At 36.4% G+C, this 15,154-nt stretch overlaps 1 protein-coding gene across 4 annotated transcripts in view; it reads left to right on the forward strand.

The window, feature by feature from the left end:
• Positions 1 to 15,154, forward strand: part of LOC140155117 (methylthioribulose-1-phosphate dehydratase-like) — a 79,508-nt gene that overhangs the window by 14,914 nt on the left and 49,440 nt on the right. For all 4 annotated transcript variants that reach the window (XM_072177823.1, XM_072177824.1, XM_072177822.1 and 1 more), the window contains exons 2-6: positions 150 to 279; positions 2,501 to 2,595; positions 2,878 to 2,926; positions 4,236 to 4,353; positions 7,089 to 7,224. In XM_072177823.1, the coding sequence (XP_072033924.1) occupies positions 193 to 279; positions 2,501 to 2,595; positions 2,878 to 2,926; positions 4,236 to 4,353; positions 7,089 to 7,224 (485 nt within the window). In that variant the 5' untranslated portion in view covers positions 150 to 192. The remainder of the gene's footprint in view (positions 1 to 149; positions 280 to 2,500; positions 2,596 to 2,877; positions 2,927 to 4,235; positions 4,354 to 7,088; positions 7,225 to 15,154) is intronic.

Below are 15,154 nucleotides of genomic sequence, written 5' to 3' on the forward strand. Positions count from 1 at the left end.
TCGATGAGTTTACCAGCTTTCGGTTGGTCATCTACAAGTGTCTTGATTCCAGTCTTCAACGTCTGAATGCCAACATTATCTTTTCTGTGACATTAGTTATGTTATTTGATTTTGTTAACTGTTTTGATTCTTCATGCTTTTTTTGCTAGATTGTGAAGCTGTGAGAAGGTTGATAAAATTAATCATCCAGACATGAAACGAAAAACTGCAAATCAAGGAGAAGGTGATGGGGAATCAGCTATTGTGGAAAAGAAGATGCGATTTGATGAATTAGATGAGGTATGGTACTAAAAGTTATCCTTCATAGAGTGATTAGAGTTGGTCATGTCCCATGTTGCATTTTGCAGTAGCAGATTTGAGTTGTGTGTGCTAACCTTTTAAAAAATTCTGCGGGGCATACATGTATACACACACGTAGGAGGGCCATTTGTCCATACGCTGGCGATGCAGCCACGTAAGCACACTGATTCATGTCTGCCTGAGCGATATCCAACATGGCAATACTCTCAACTTGACATGAGACACACTATAGTAGAAACAAAGTTTCAATATTACCTTATTCAATTAGCGCCCGGCGCTGTCATCTTTAAGCACCAGACAATTTTGGTACCCGGGAATTGTGAATATCGCATGTTCTGACACTGCTGGTTTTATGGTCAATATGAGTTTGTTTTAAATAAAACCATGTGATTTGTGTTAGATATTCATTTTCCTAACATATAAGGCATAATGTTGTGATTGCTGGAGACATCTTTTAATGGTAAAAAAGGCTGAACTTTACTTGTATCATACATATGCAATTGTTTTATCGTTTGAATGGGGAGTTTTCATGCTGTAGAAAAATGTAGTGAGCCCTCTATACATTGGCAATTTTTTTCAGATGTGACTGTACAGAGGGCATGCTCAAGAGTGTTTTTCGAAGCAGTTAAAAGTTCATTGTGAGCATCATGATTTAATATTAAATAAATTACCAATTTTCATATGCATGTAATATGTAGGGGTATGTATGCAAGAGGGAGAGAAATAGGGAGAGATGGAGAGACACCCAGAGTATGTATACTGCGCCAATAAAGTATCCTTAGACTTGGAAAAATAATCACAATTTCAAAACTGGACAATATTGGGATAAATTTGTTTTTTTTAATAGATGCACTATATAATCCTGCACATTATGACACCACAAGCAATTGAATAGACGAAGGTCCAGTTTTAAAAGTGACAAACTGGCCTATGCAAGGCGCAAAAAGATTCCAACAAGCTGCAACAAAGAGACAACATAGTTTCTTCAATTGAAGCATTATTCAAAGTAGTTTTTATTTCAGTTTTTACTTCTCTGTACTTTTCATAACTTTCATTTTATTTGTCAGTTCTTTTGTTTCAGTTTTCTTTTGTTCCTTTTGTTTTAAATTAAAGCCACAAAACGCATTAATCAGCCATTCACCACTCTCAAACCAGATGTCTAGTGTGTGGAGTTTTGAATAGGTCAGTTTGTCACTTTTAAAACTGGACCTTCGTCTAATCAAATGCTTGTAACTTTGCTTCTTGAAGTCACATTGGATTCAATGTGGTGTCATAATGTGCAGGATTAGATAGTGCATCTATTAAAAAACAAATTTACCCCAATATTGTCCAGTTTTGAAATTGTGATTATTTTTCCAAGTGTAAGGATACTTATTGGCACAGTATATATGCTACATCTTTCAGGCCTGCATGGATTCAGGCAGGGATGGACATGGTTTGTGTCCTCGCATACATCTGAAAAAGAAAAAGAAGAAAAATATGAAAAAAGTAATCATGCTGATTAAGAAGAAAAAATACAGTGTTATGAGACAGATGAATATAAAGATTGCATCCCGTTAGGTGAAAGGCATTTGTCCGACCAGTTTGCCTAGTGATTCATGTTGCTTGCAAAAAATGTTGCTTGCAATATGTTATAATAGTTTAAAGACACAAAACATCATTACTTTACATACATTGTATTATTTGCTTACAAAAGTACATTTTCCATCATCTGCATCTGCATCCTATCAAGGTGGTAGGAGCAGCATATGAGTTATAATTGCAAATCGAAAGTGTATCAGATAGGCCTAATCAGTGCAAATAATGTGGAATCATTAGCAACCAGTACATACATACACACATTGCTCCAGGTCATCCATGAAGATAGAGAACAAGAGTGGGCCAAGAACTGAGCCTTGTGGCACAAATGCATTGATGGATGAGCCAAATAGCGTACCAAAGAAGATGGCTTGGTCAATGGATATAGCTTTATGCAACATAGACATTGGATTGCAGCTTGCAAAGCTTTTGACACATACCTGATCATCCTTTTGAAGAAGGTGACATCCATCCATGCTTAAGATAGGATGAAGAGAAGGACAAAAAGTGTTCTCTGGTTTCTAAGTCAACTATTTCAATCAAGTGTGTGACATTCCTACACAGCGATGCAATTAATTGTATTTGAATTTCAATGTAATTTTGACATCCTTGTTTATAATAGGAGCATCCCAGACATCTTATACCAGAACTGTGTACAATGTTCTATCATCTTGGCTGGCTTACTGGCACTGGAGGTGCTATGACTATCAAAACAGGGTAAGATACCAGTATTGTCTTTTACAACAATGAAATTTGTGATATTTTCACATGTTTATGCTCATGAGAACTTCATTGGTTAAAGATGATTCATTTATCTTAAAATTATGATACTAAATGCACTCTCACTTAGCTTAAGAATTTATTTGAACTATGACCTTAAGAAATATATGCACTTTTGATATGGTAGTTCATATATCTATTATTATTATTGTCAGGTTTGCAACCCTCTAATTAATTGTATTTTATACTGACTGATAGTTCTTGTTATTTTGTGTCCAGTGATGAAATCTACACAGTGCCCTCTGGAGTCCAGAAAGAGAGAATGCAGGTGAGTCACTCAAGTAAGACTTAAAAATCTTTTTGAAATCTGGTAAGGAGCATGTCTCCTGATGTTTTTTAGCATGGGGCACCCAAGGAAGTGACAGTGAAATAAGACAACAAACTCAAGTCAAAGACATAATGCTGAGAATCAAGGAAGCCAAAATGGAGGGAAATGACAGAGTAAAAATAACATCAATCAAAGAATCTTTTCGTATTCTTTCTGCTTAGGTCATTTACATAATTGCGATATATTGTTTTTGATTAATTATGTAGTGGTGCATGTGTGTTTTTACCAGTGTTAGCTGCTATTATTATTTATTAGACATTACTTTCAATATAGATTTAATAATAACTGAGTAAAATATTAACATAAATGTATTCTGGCTGGATACCGGTCCATTATCCTGTTGGAAACCAGACAAGACATATACAAAACACTTACGGTAAGTAAAATAAATATAAATAAATAAAGCGCAGTGATTGATAGGGCAACTGAGTTAACATGACTGCTAATGCTATATATAGAATAGATTTTTGATTTTGATTTGATTTGTAGAACCTTTTTGAACTTCAAAAAACTTACTAACACTTCTATTTTGAGATGCTGCAGAAATAAAATTGAAATATGTGTTAATATCCACTTCTCATAGCTTGATATGAAAATTACAACCAAAATAGAAGTTACTTGATGATAACATACAAGTATGTATATATAATGGCGGATCCAGAACGTATATTTTACAATAATTTCAATGCTATTTTGTTTATACTTAAGTAGTTTTGGTTAGATTGTCCTGGTACATTTTGGTTAATTGTTGTGGCCATGTGGTTTCTACTATGCTGGAATTATCACAAAATCAGGGACTGCCTTTTGAGGATAGCAAGAGCAATGACCATTCCCTCCTTAAATTACATTATTTTGTAAATGCTCTAAACAGCTGTTCTTGAAGGCTCCAGAAGAGCGTTTAATGCTCTCCTGCAAATTCCAAAAGACAGTCCCTGCAAAATGTGAGTTAGAATTCATGGCACCCAGTAATGCTCCAAATTATTGTTCAATTGAATAACTGCCTAATTTGCTTCATATGGCATCTTGCCAGTGTTAATTTTCCCATGCTAGAATAGTGATCCATACCAAATTTTAATTTATAATTTTATATCAAAAGTGATAATTTTATGATATTTATAACAAATTGATTAAGCACAGTAGACATTTATTGCACTTGAAAATGTTGCATGACAAAAAATCAAAACGTTAAAAAACTCAGCCAATTATGGTAATAAGTCCTCTAATGAATAACATGGTCATGTCATTTCAGCCGGAGGATATGTTTGTTACAAATCTAGATGGGAAGCAGCTAGATTGTCCACCGCCTGAGAAGAAATACAAACAGAGTCAATGTACACCGCTATTTATGAATGCCTATAGGATGAGAGGTGAGTCAGGCAAGATGATTACAAGTATTTATTCAATAATGAGAAACCATGTCATTGTCACATTATGAGTGACATAGATGAGAGCAACCCTCTACAAAAAGGGTAATCGGAACCGTTTTAGAACTGGGGCGGGGAGCATGCGCGTATTTTGGGGGGGCTTTAGAGCGCCAGCCCCGGGGTCAAAGTAGGGGCGGCAAAAACGAAGGGGCGGAAGAAGAAGAAGGGGCGGCAAAAACAGGGGCGGCAAAATCGAAGGGGCGGCAAAACTAATTAGCAAAGAAAAAGGGCGCAAAAATTGAAAAAGCATAAAAAAATTTGGAAAAAGGTTGCTTTTAGGGCGCTATCACCTAAAATCCTTTTTTTTTTTTTTTGCTCTTCACTTTTTCAAACGACCGTGAAAAAAATTGGGTCAACCTTTTCGAGCTGTTAAGGAAGGGGCGACAAAATTGTTTCTTCTTCAGCCCCCCGGGGTTGGGGCGGCCACGGTACGCCACTGGGGAGTACTCGGTACAAATGACCATACAGGGACTTGCCGCAAACATGGGTAGCATTTTTGGCCTTTTTATTTTACATCAATGACCCATTTTTCTAGCCCAATTTTGCCTCTATGTAGCCAAAATTTGTAAAAACTAAGACAATTTGGGTTAAATTCTGCCGAGAATTTTGACTTTTGGTATATCAATGGGTCCAAATTTCTTGAAAACTTGGTATATTGATGGGTCCATTTTTAAATTTTCAGCAGCACACGCCTACCAAAACCAAGCTTATGTACCCCCCTGGGCTTTGGATTTAGAAGTTGCCACCCAACCGTAGTCAATCTAGTCATAACCCTTAACTAAACCTCTCAGACCAAACCCTAATCCAAATTCCCTAAACATAAACCTTATTGTAACCTGAAATCTAATCCTAATCCTAAAATCTAACTATAGTCTTGTACTAGAGTCATCCACCTGAGTATAAAGCACTGTGTACTTTAAATTCTAATCAGACTGTCATGCATTAATAAATGCTGCCCTCATTTAGAAGCCTAAGTAATTTTAAATCATATTGGAGGCAATTTCACACAACACATTAAGTTTTCTTGTGGAGATGTGAAGAACCTTATTGACCTCAATTAACTCTGTTATTGATTCTTTAGATTTAAACTTGATGTTAACTCATTGTTTCCCTACCTACCAATCAAAGCGTTTCAGTTTTTGAAAGTAATATATTCTTTAAAGACGAACAAACAAAGAAGTAAACAAAGATAAAGAAATATATTGGTGACTTTTGATTTTTCAAACGACTGAAGCACAAAGACTTAAGTTTGTTCACCCGATTTTCAGAATAACACCGCTCTTGATTTAATAAGGAAGCAGACAGCCTGAGAAATACAAACCTAGAATATTTCTCAAACTTGGCAAGTGCGTAGATTCAAGCCACATGATTTTTACCCAATAGTTTTGGTTGATTTATAGGTATGTCACAGTATTTAGAATGTAAAAACATAGTGAATTGAGATGGTATGCCTTACCGGACATTATTTAGTGATGTGCACTCTACAGGGAGGAGGACATGGGTTTGGTTATAATGTATGTGCATATTTTGTATTCAACCTAAATCCAAATTTTTTATCTCTATAGAATGATAATAGTTTTATCATTTTCATGTGCACTGGTATCATGTGTAAGTTGTTCAAACATTTTGGGTTGAAATCTGTTTATTGTTTATTTTCTAAAAAGTTGATGATTTATACTGAATTCTGAGGCCTCAACATTTAAAATTGTTTTCCATCTATGTATCCTTACATGCACTCATTTTTGGTGTAAAGCAGTGACATAGCCAAGACTCTTCAGAGGTGGGGGCAGTGGGGAGCCGGAATCTATAAAGTAGAAATTCAAGAAAGATTGAGGGTGTCGTTATAGAGCATTATGGCTTTAATTATCCCTAATCTTCTAGATTTGTTTTTACAGGGATTGTTCCAAATTGTTCAGGATGGGCAGGACCGGGTTGGTATTACATGGGGGGAATGCTAGGATCTGGGTGCAAAAACTCTTGTCCCACAGGCCATTAGTCTAATTTCAAGTGATGTACTCACAAAATATAATAGCTTAGCTATCCACGGAGGTGTGTTTAATAGGTACTTATTGATAAATGCAAGAATGCAGAACCAACACTCTCATGGCATAGTAGATTCACTATTTAGGTCCCGAGTTCGAAACCAGCCCACTTTAACATTTTTTATATTATTTTACTTGGGTCTCGGCGCTATTTCATTTACAATACACTCTGAATAAAATCACTATTTAGGTCCCGAGTTCGAAACCAGCCCACTTTAACATTTTTTATATTATTTTACTTGGGTCTCGGCGCTATTTCATTTACAATACACTCTGAATAAAATCGACCTGGAATAACCATAACCGTTTAACTATAAATAATTATGCATAGAGTCTCATCAACCGTTGCAAATTCTTGATATAGGCAACTGAAAATATTTGATGTATTTAAGCGGACACTCAACCCTTCTCATAGTGTGTTTATTTATAGTCTTGTTTATTAATACCAGAGACTGTTAATAACAACAAGACAATTTGTTAATCCTTTCCCTTAGTGTTACTTTATTATTATGCTTGGTGTCATCATTGGGCTGTATTGTTCATTGTCACACAGTCATACATCATAATGTGGAGAACCCAGGGGAAAAAACATCAGGTGGCTAAACAAAGAACACATCTTTTTAATTCAAATCACAGGTGCTGGGGCTGTGATTCACACCCACTCTAAAGCTGCTGTCATGGCAACACTGTTGCATCCTGGGAAGGAATTCCGCATAACCCATCAGGAGATGATCAAAGGCATCAAAAAATGTGCAAGTGGCACATACTACAGGTAATTATATGATGATGATGATGGTAACACTAATGGATATGTGTAACCAAGTGAAAGAAACAATTTGCATCAGTATTGATTTTGATCAAAAAGAAAAACTTGCTTGTTTGTTTTTCTCCAAAGCTGATGAGGTGTAATTTGAACTCATTTGAAAATCACACAAGCTTCAGGGTACTTTACTTGTTTTGTTCAAAGCGTAACACCTGTTCTCAAGTTTGTCATCTATCGATAAACAAGTTTTCATTCTTACATAATGTGAAATTTACTTTCACTTGGTAATATCGATGATATGAAGGGAGGGAGGGAGGGGGTTAATGTTGATTACGTATCTATTATTGATCTAATTTTTGCTCGCTTCCATATCATTGTAGAGAGAGTAGGAGGGGCGCAGTGAATATAGTTACATAAGGCTTCATCGAGTCGTTTAGTGTGTTCCCTAAGCTGAATCCTTGCTGGTGAGCTGGTCCAGCATAAATAGTCAAAATGAAGAGTCAGTGACTTGTTATTGTAGCACGTACCAGTGTCCTTTTACTCTTCCAAATAAAAGTGTCCAACAATGTAACCAGAGAGTGTTGGGTGAATTGGTTCAGACTACTTGGGGAGGGGGTAAAATCAAGACAGCTAAAGGCAAATCAGTGTTAAATGAGGGAAATCAATGTTATATCAGAGAAATCTGTGTTAAATCAGTTTTTTTTCTGTGCTAGTTTCCCTCCAACTATGACACAAAGCTACACAATTTCTGCATTTCCTGTTAAGCGATGACAAGCAACGTTAGTTATCATAGGGTTTTGTACTCGAGAGGATTTTGATGATATTGGGGAAGAAGGACTTCCAGCCCCATTTGAAACTTCTGCATCGCCCGTGTGATGAGATGAAAACAGTACAATGAAATGTTAATGGTGCAATTTCTCACTTAGTTTTAGTATCTTTGCTAACAATTTAGTGATACTATTCCTAGAATTGAGACTCCATTTCTATATTTATATTGCTCAGGCATTACATCGACACAAAAGTTTGAAGCAGTTCATATAAGCAGTATGATGTTTGGAGTATAAATTGTTCATACTCGAAATCTGTGTTAAATCAGGTTTTTTTTTCTGTGCGTGTTTCCCTCCAACTATGACACAAAGCTACACAATTCTTTGTTGCATTTCCCCCTTAGAATGATGGGGCTTGTTACAGACCTGCATGTATCCCTGATTATCAGTTAAAGAATGGGATTACACCAGGGTCATGTAATGCGGCACTTTTTTTCAGCAAATAAGGTCCCATATTTATGAAATAATTCTATTGGTTCAATGATTCAATCAAGACTCCATTTCTATATTTATATTGCTCAGGCATTACATCGACACAAAAGTATGAAGCAGTTCATATAAGCAGTATGATGTTTGGAGTATAAATTGTTCACAAATAGGTCTATATTAAGTGATATGAAAGTAGTGTGTGCATATTATATAAATTCAAAGTGACACCCATTGAATTGCAGTTAATAACAAAGCCAGTTGCAACACAACAGAGAGCTAGTTAAATGTTTTGTAAAGCACAATCATTTGTAATGCAATACTTCCTGATTGGAGAAGAACTCTCATTAATGCGCTCTGAAATTCTGTGAATACATTTCCTTAAAGGCATATAGGACAAATAAATATCTGAGCATGAAAATGTCACGATTCTGTGGCACTTGCATAATTGCCGGGTATAAACACTTGATGCTGTAAATTGTAGTATTGTTTCACAAAATACAGGATTACATTTTCATGCTTAATATAAATGATTGCTGAGTAATGAATATGTAGCTACAATTCAATTTCAATTTGTTAGGTAGCAGACCCAGAGGGGAGGAAACCTTTTAGTAGTATAAGCATGATCATCTGTAAGGGGTCTGTTTCTAGATGTAGGCTTATGAATCCATTATTGTTTATAATGTGGCATGCAACATGCAACGTTACACTTCCTGGCAGAGAAGAACGGCACTTGTTTACATTTTGAGAGTATACACATTACACAGCGTAAACACAGAAGTGGGGTTCTGATTGGCTGATTCAACTATCTGACAATCATAACAACAGACCAGTGATCTGATTGGCCAGTTATGTGTCAAAGAAGCGATTGATGCAGAGTGGTTTTCATCAAAGCCTTTGCGGGCGTATGTCACTCATTAACAGGGCATGTGTGTCAATCAGAGCAAGGAATGATGTACTTCTGTGGAAGCTAGTGTAATGTAACACATTATATGTTGCTGAAACTTTAGTTCATTTGTGTGTATGTGCATAGGTTATCACCATCAGACATGTTTTTACTGTGGATCTTAGTCTAATCATGGATGGTCCACATTATCTTTTCACGTGTAATGGATGAAAAACACCATAAATGTGCTTTGATCCCTATGTCCCCCCTCTTGGATTACTGGTCTGCAGTTGTTGGGTATTATGGAATTTCATTTATATAATAATGTGGTGAAAAAAAACCCAAAAAGCTAACCAAAACCAAAATCCATGCTATGTTGAGTAGCTATGATATAAACTGCCCACACTACTGATTTACACCTGGAAGTTGTGGTGCATATGTATGCATGTTTTATATGGAGGGCCACAGTTCTTGATTTGCACCTGAAAACTGTGATAGGCGTGTTACATGTGTGTGTATTATATGAAGATTCACAGCTCCCAGTCTGCAATGTGAATCTGAAAACTTTGATGTGTTTGTTTTATATGAAGATCCACAGTTTCCTGTCCACAATTTGCACCAGAAAATTGTAATGTGTGTGTACGTGTTTGTCTTATATGAAGGTCCACAGTTCTCTGTCCGCTATTTGCACCAGAAAGATGGGGGGGGGTATGTATTTGTTTAATATGAAGGTCCACTGTTACCTGACCACTGTTTGCACCAGAAAGTTGTAATGTATTCGCCGAGCCATTCAAATCGAGGACAAGATATAGTTTCCCACATTCAAAGTGAGGACATATTGACAAAGTGAGGACAAAATCTGAGTCCTCGCTTTGTGACTATGTGCATTGGATAACACTCTTCTATAAGGAGTATGGGGTATAGGCTATTATCTCACTTTGTATGCACGTTTACAGACAAAGTGAGGAATGGGTTGTTTCATAAAACTATCCTCGCTTTGAATGCCGGGACAGACACACAATACACATGTGTGTATCACTAGTTCTTGCTTTGAATGCCCGCACACCCCGGGGTGTGAACGTGTGTGTTTTATATGAAGGTCCATAATTCCCTCTCTGCGATTTGCACCTGAAAATTGTAATGTATGTGTACGTATTATATGAAGGATCACAGTTCCTGTAAACATTCATTCATTAAGTCAAAGTGCAGTACAATAGATTGATGTGAGAAGTGAGATGACTACCTATAAAGCCATCCATCATTTTGTCATCTCATCATTGTGTGGTGTGTTCACACTATCACAGCAGCTGCTTGTACCTATGAACTATGGCCAGGTTTACTTTGTGTAATGACTTAATCATGTATCGACTGAAACACTGTTAAATACCGGTATGATTGAAAGTGATTATTACCGATTGTGATGTGTGTGTGTATGTGTGTTTTATATGAAGGTCCAGAGTTCCTGTAACACTAGGAACCACAACATGCTCATCTACCAGGGCACAGTTCTTAAACCCCAAATATAGGGTGCACAACTTATAAGTTCCCCCCTACATATTTTTTAAAATAAATCGAAAACTATTTGACGAAATGCAAACCTGTAAAATGATATGGGTAGCCTTATTTGTTTTACACATGTGGACCAAATTTTAGCGCCACACGTCATTGCGTTCAGTCACAATGGTTCATTATTTAAAAAAAGGAGACCGTTTTAAACAGTGTTAAAAGTTGCATCTGAGTCCATAGGACTCAATTCTCAAACAATACAGTAGGCCAGGGATATTCATGTGTTTGTAAAAGAAAACTTAATCTTTGGTATTCTCCTTCTTCTTGAAAAGCAAAGCAGGTGTTTTATTCTTTTCTTTTTAATGATAAATGTCTGAGATGGAAGGGATATGTACTGCAGTGAGAACAGACCACATCGCCAGTAGTTCATCACATGTGAAATGTCACATTTTAATAATGCCGCGTTTGCCCGAATTTCTTCGCGGTAGAGCAATAGGTTTGCTGGATGAAAATGTACCGGTGAAAGAAATTGCTCGTCGTATGGTTGCGCCTAATGCAATTCGAAAATTGAGAACAAAATTTCAGTTGACAGGAGAGGTGACAAATCAGCCGAGAGCACCTCGTCGACGTGTCACGACTGTTCGTCAGGACATGTCTATTGTGAATCTGGCTGTTCAAACCCGTCGAAAAATGTCTGATAAGTTATTGCGTTTCAATAAATTATGTCGTGCTCGTTTCCCAAACAAATTTGACTTACACATTACGATTTTCATAAGTTGCATCTGAAATTGTCTTTCACCACGTTATCTCTTTACAAACATATGGACAGGCCTAACATACTGTATTGTTTGACAATTCACTCCTATGGACTCAGGTGTAACTTTTAAAACGCCCTCTTTTTTTACATAATGAACCATTGTGGCCAAACGCAATGATGTGTGACACTACAAATTGGCCCAGATTTGTAAAACAAATAAGGTCACCCATAACTTTTTACAATTTTACATTTCGTTAAATAATTTTCGATTTATTTCAAAAAGCATTAGGGGGAACTTATAAGTTGTGCACTGTATACATTGTACATTCATTGAATGACCTTTGAAAATTTGAGTACAAAAACTCATACTCTGCAACTTGAGGTCAAATTTTACACTTTTATTGTTTAATTGAGGTTATTGAACTATGCCATTGGGATGAGGCCATTGTGGTCCATAGTGTAAACACATTTGATCAGTCATTAATTAAGTCAAAGTGCAGTAGATTGATGTGGGAAGTGAGACAACTACCTATAAAGCCATTCATCATATCATTGTGTAGTTTGCTGGCACTATGAGCAGGTGCTTGTACCTATGAACTATGGCCTGCCAGGTTTGCTACAGAACTGATCAAAGGTCTTCAACAGGGTCTTAGCTAGGATTTGACAAGTACCTGTCATTTTCACCAAACTGCCTGTCTAAAATTTAACCTTGAAAACATAAACCAGACCAACTTTTGTTGGTCATTCGGGGAAATCACTCATTCCGCCCGCCACGCCCGCACCTTACACTCCTAATCAAACTCCATTCGGGGGAACTGAGCAACCTGGCCCCCCACTTTCAATGTGCTGCGCACGCCACTGAACCAGACCATTGCTCCTTCTGGAGGGACAGTCAATATCTTATTGCTATAGTCTTCATTTATCATATCAATCCAGTCTTGTTTTGAGTTTAGAACAAGCATTATTTTTAGACTTTAACTTATGTCACAGCCATTAATTTTGCCTGTCTCAGGAGCAAACGGGCAAGGACGGGCGACTAGCTAACACCTGGTCTTCAACCTTTCTCATCATGGCATGACACATGAGGCAAAATTGACACATCTTTATGTGATGCTTTTTCTTTTCACGCCAATTTAACCGAAACAAGCAGGCCCATGTGTTCACAAGGCAAATGCCTTACCATGGTCTCTATTAAGACAATCGATATGGTGCATATGCGAGGCACTTGACACAAAGTTAACTTTGCAATTATTGGCATGTACAATTGACACTTGAGACAATTGCCTAGATGGAAGACCTTTGATAGGTGCTGTATGTGTAAGGTAATAAATTTCCCTATTACTTTGTGTACAAAATGGGCTCTATTCAAATGGCTTTACCTACCTTATGGAGCAAATCAACTTTTTTAAGAAATATTTTCCTGAAAGACAAACAAACAAGCAAGTAAACAAACAAAAGAAAATATATTGGTGACCATTGAATTTTCGAACTACTGGACTGCGAAGGCTATCATTTTTGTTCATCCCATTTTCAGAATAGCACCACTTGCGATTTTACCTAGAAACTGGCAGCTTGAGAAATACCTTAAAAATCTGAATAAAAACACAGTCTTTCTAAATCTTGACAGATGCATGGATTCAAACCTATATTTAAGGCAGCTGTGTACTCTTAGACATGCATGTAGTAAAAGTGCCATAACTTTGTAATTATTCACGCAAGACATATAAAAGTATACATTTTTATAAAGGCAATACATCAATGAATTTTAATATAAATACAGATTTGGTGTAAAAACAACAATTATGAAAAAAAATCAAAAAAAGTGAGTTTTTGGCAATTTTTGTTCGGTACATCATAACAAAAAAACACTCTTTCCAAAAATTTTCGTTTTATTTTTTTCTTAATCTTGAGACACCATTCCAAAAACGTTTTTTTTAGTTTTTTGATATTGGCCTTATTTTTTGAGATATTGACCATATAATGCATCAAAATGAACTTTTTTAAAATTCACAAACGCCTATTTGCACAAAATGATGCCTAAAATCGGAAAGAGACCAAAATATAAAAAAATGAGAAAACCGTTTCTTAAGTCGATCATGCTTTTTATGATGAGCATAATTGCTTACCTATAGATGCTGTATTTATTGAGTTATCGTGTACCTAAATCATCATTTTACCGAGAAAATGAACATTGAAATAAAGGCCGTTGAAGTTTAAAGTGGTCACATTTTGCACTTTGATCGAAGCTCACAGGAGAATGCGACAGTTTTCGTTTTTCTACCTTACATTACGTGAACATAGGGTAAATCCACAGCCCCTTGAGAAGTTTGGGCGAAATCTATTCATATCTTGATGTTTAAATCCGGAGAAAGAACTTGAAAAAATTCACATTTTATCAGCTAAAACAGAGCCATTTGACCGCTAGGTTTTGATGAAATCAGTGCTTCCATAAGATGCGTCGCGCATGCAGATAAGCGTTGCGTATGCATAGCGTATCTGTGCGTTAACAAATTGCACGTCAACAAAAATGCGTTACGCGTATACCCCGATGGTACAACAAAGATTTTCTTTCCTTTTAAATTGCGGAAATAGTGAAATAAAATCCATAAAATAGAGCAGTTGGAGTTAACAAATCTGGATTTTCTTTCCTTGTATTTATTTAAAACATAACAAAGTAAATGCATTTAAAAAAAGCTCAATTTCGCGAAAGAAACAATGTCTAGAGTACACAGCCGCGTTAATACCTGTTTTTCACAAATCTGCCCAATATTTTTGGTTTTTAATATTGATTTATAGGTGTGCAACCTTTTTCGAAATGTAAAAACACTGCAGATTGGGTCAGAAGGCCTTAGAGACATTTGGTGATGTGAAATCGTAATGAATTGATTATTGTCATCTGTGTAATAGTGATGAAAAGATACAACAACAAATGCATGTAATTGACATGTAATTGACATGTTTGGTGGCAAGTTAGTGAGTGGTGGTTGACTGATGGAATAGTTGAACAAGGTGAATCATTGAATCTGTGTTGGTTTACTAGTCTCAGATTGAATTAATACATGAGCGGTTGGACCTACTTAGGCTACGTACCCTCTCTATCAGAAAATGCCAAAAATTGCATTATATAAACCAGGGAGACACCATGGAGAAAGTATTGATGACCCTTGTCAGAAAATAATCTAGAGTGTAAAAAATACACCTCAAAACACTGCCATTTTAGTCGCCAGTTAGTTGGTAAAAAAACTAGCAAACTGTGTGTTGTGGTTTTGTGTCACACAAAACAAGTAGGGGTGGTTGAGTGAGTGGTTAAGGGGGTAAGTGAGTAGAATAAGTAAACATTTAAGTAAGCGAATGAGTGAGTTAAAAGTGCATGAGTAAGTAGTTGATTAAGTGTATGAGGTTGTGACTGCTTGGCATTTTAATTTGACCTTTTGACTCATTTTGTCCTCATAATTGACAGCTACAATTGCTGCATCACCCTCATATACTCCCACTGACATAATCAGTCAATTCCAGCACTTATTTTACAGCTATCAA

Source organism: Amphiura filiformis, chromosome 6 (assembly GCF_039555335.1).
Source record: "Amphiura filiformis chromosome 6, Afil_fr2py, whole genome shotgun sequence".
Classification (NCBI taxonomy): domain Eukaryota; kingdom Metazoa; phylum Echinodermata; class Ophiuroidea; order Amphilepidida; family Amphiuridae; genus Amphiura; species Amphiura filiformis.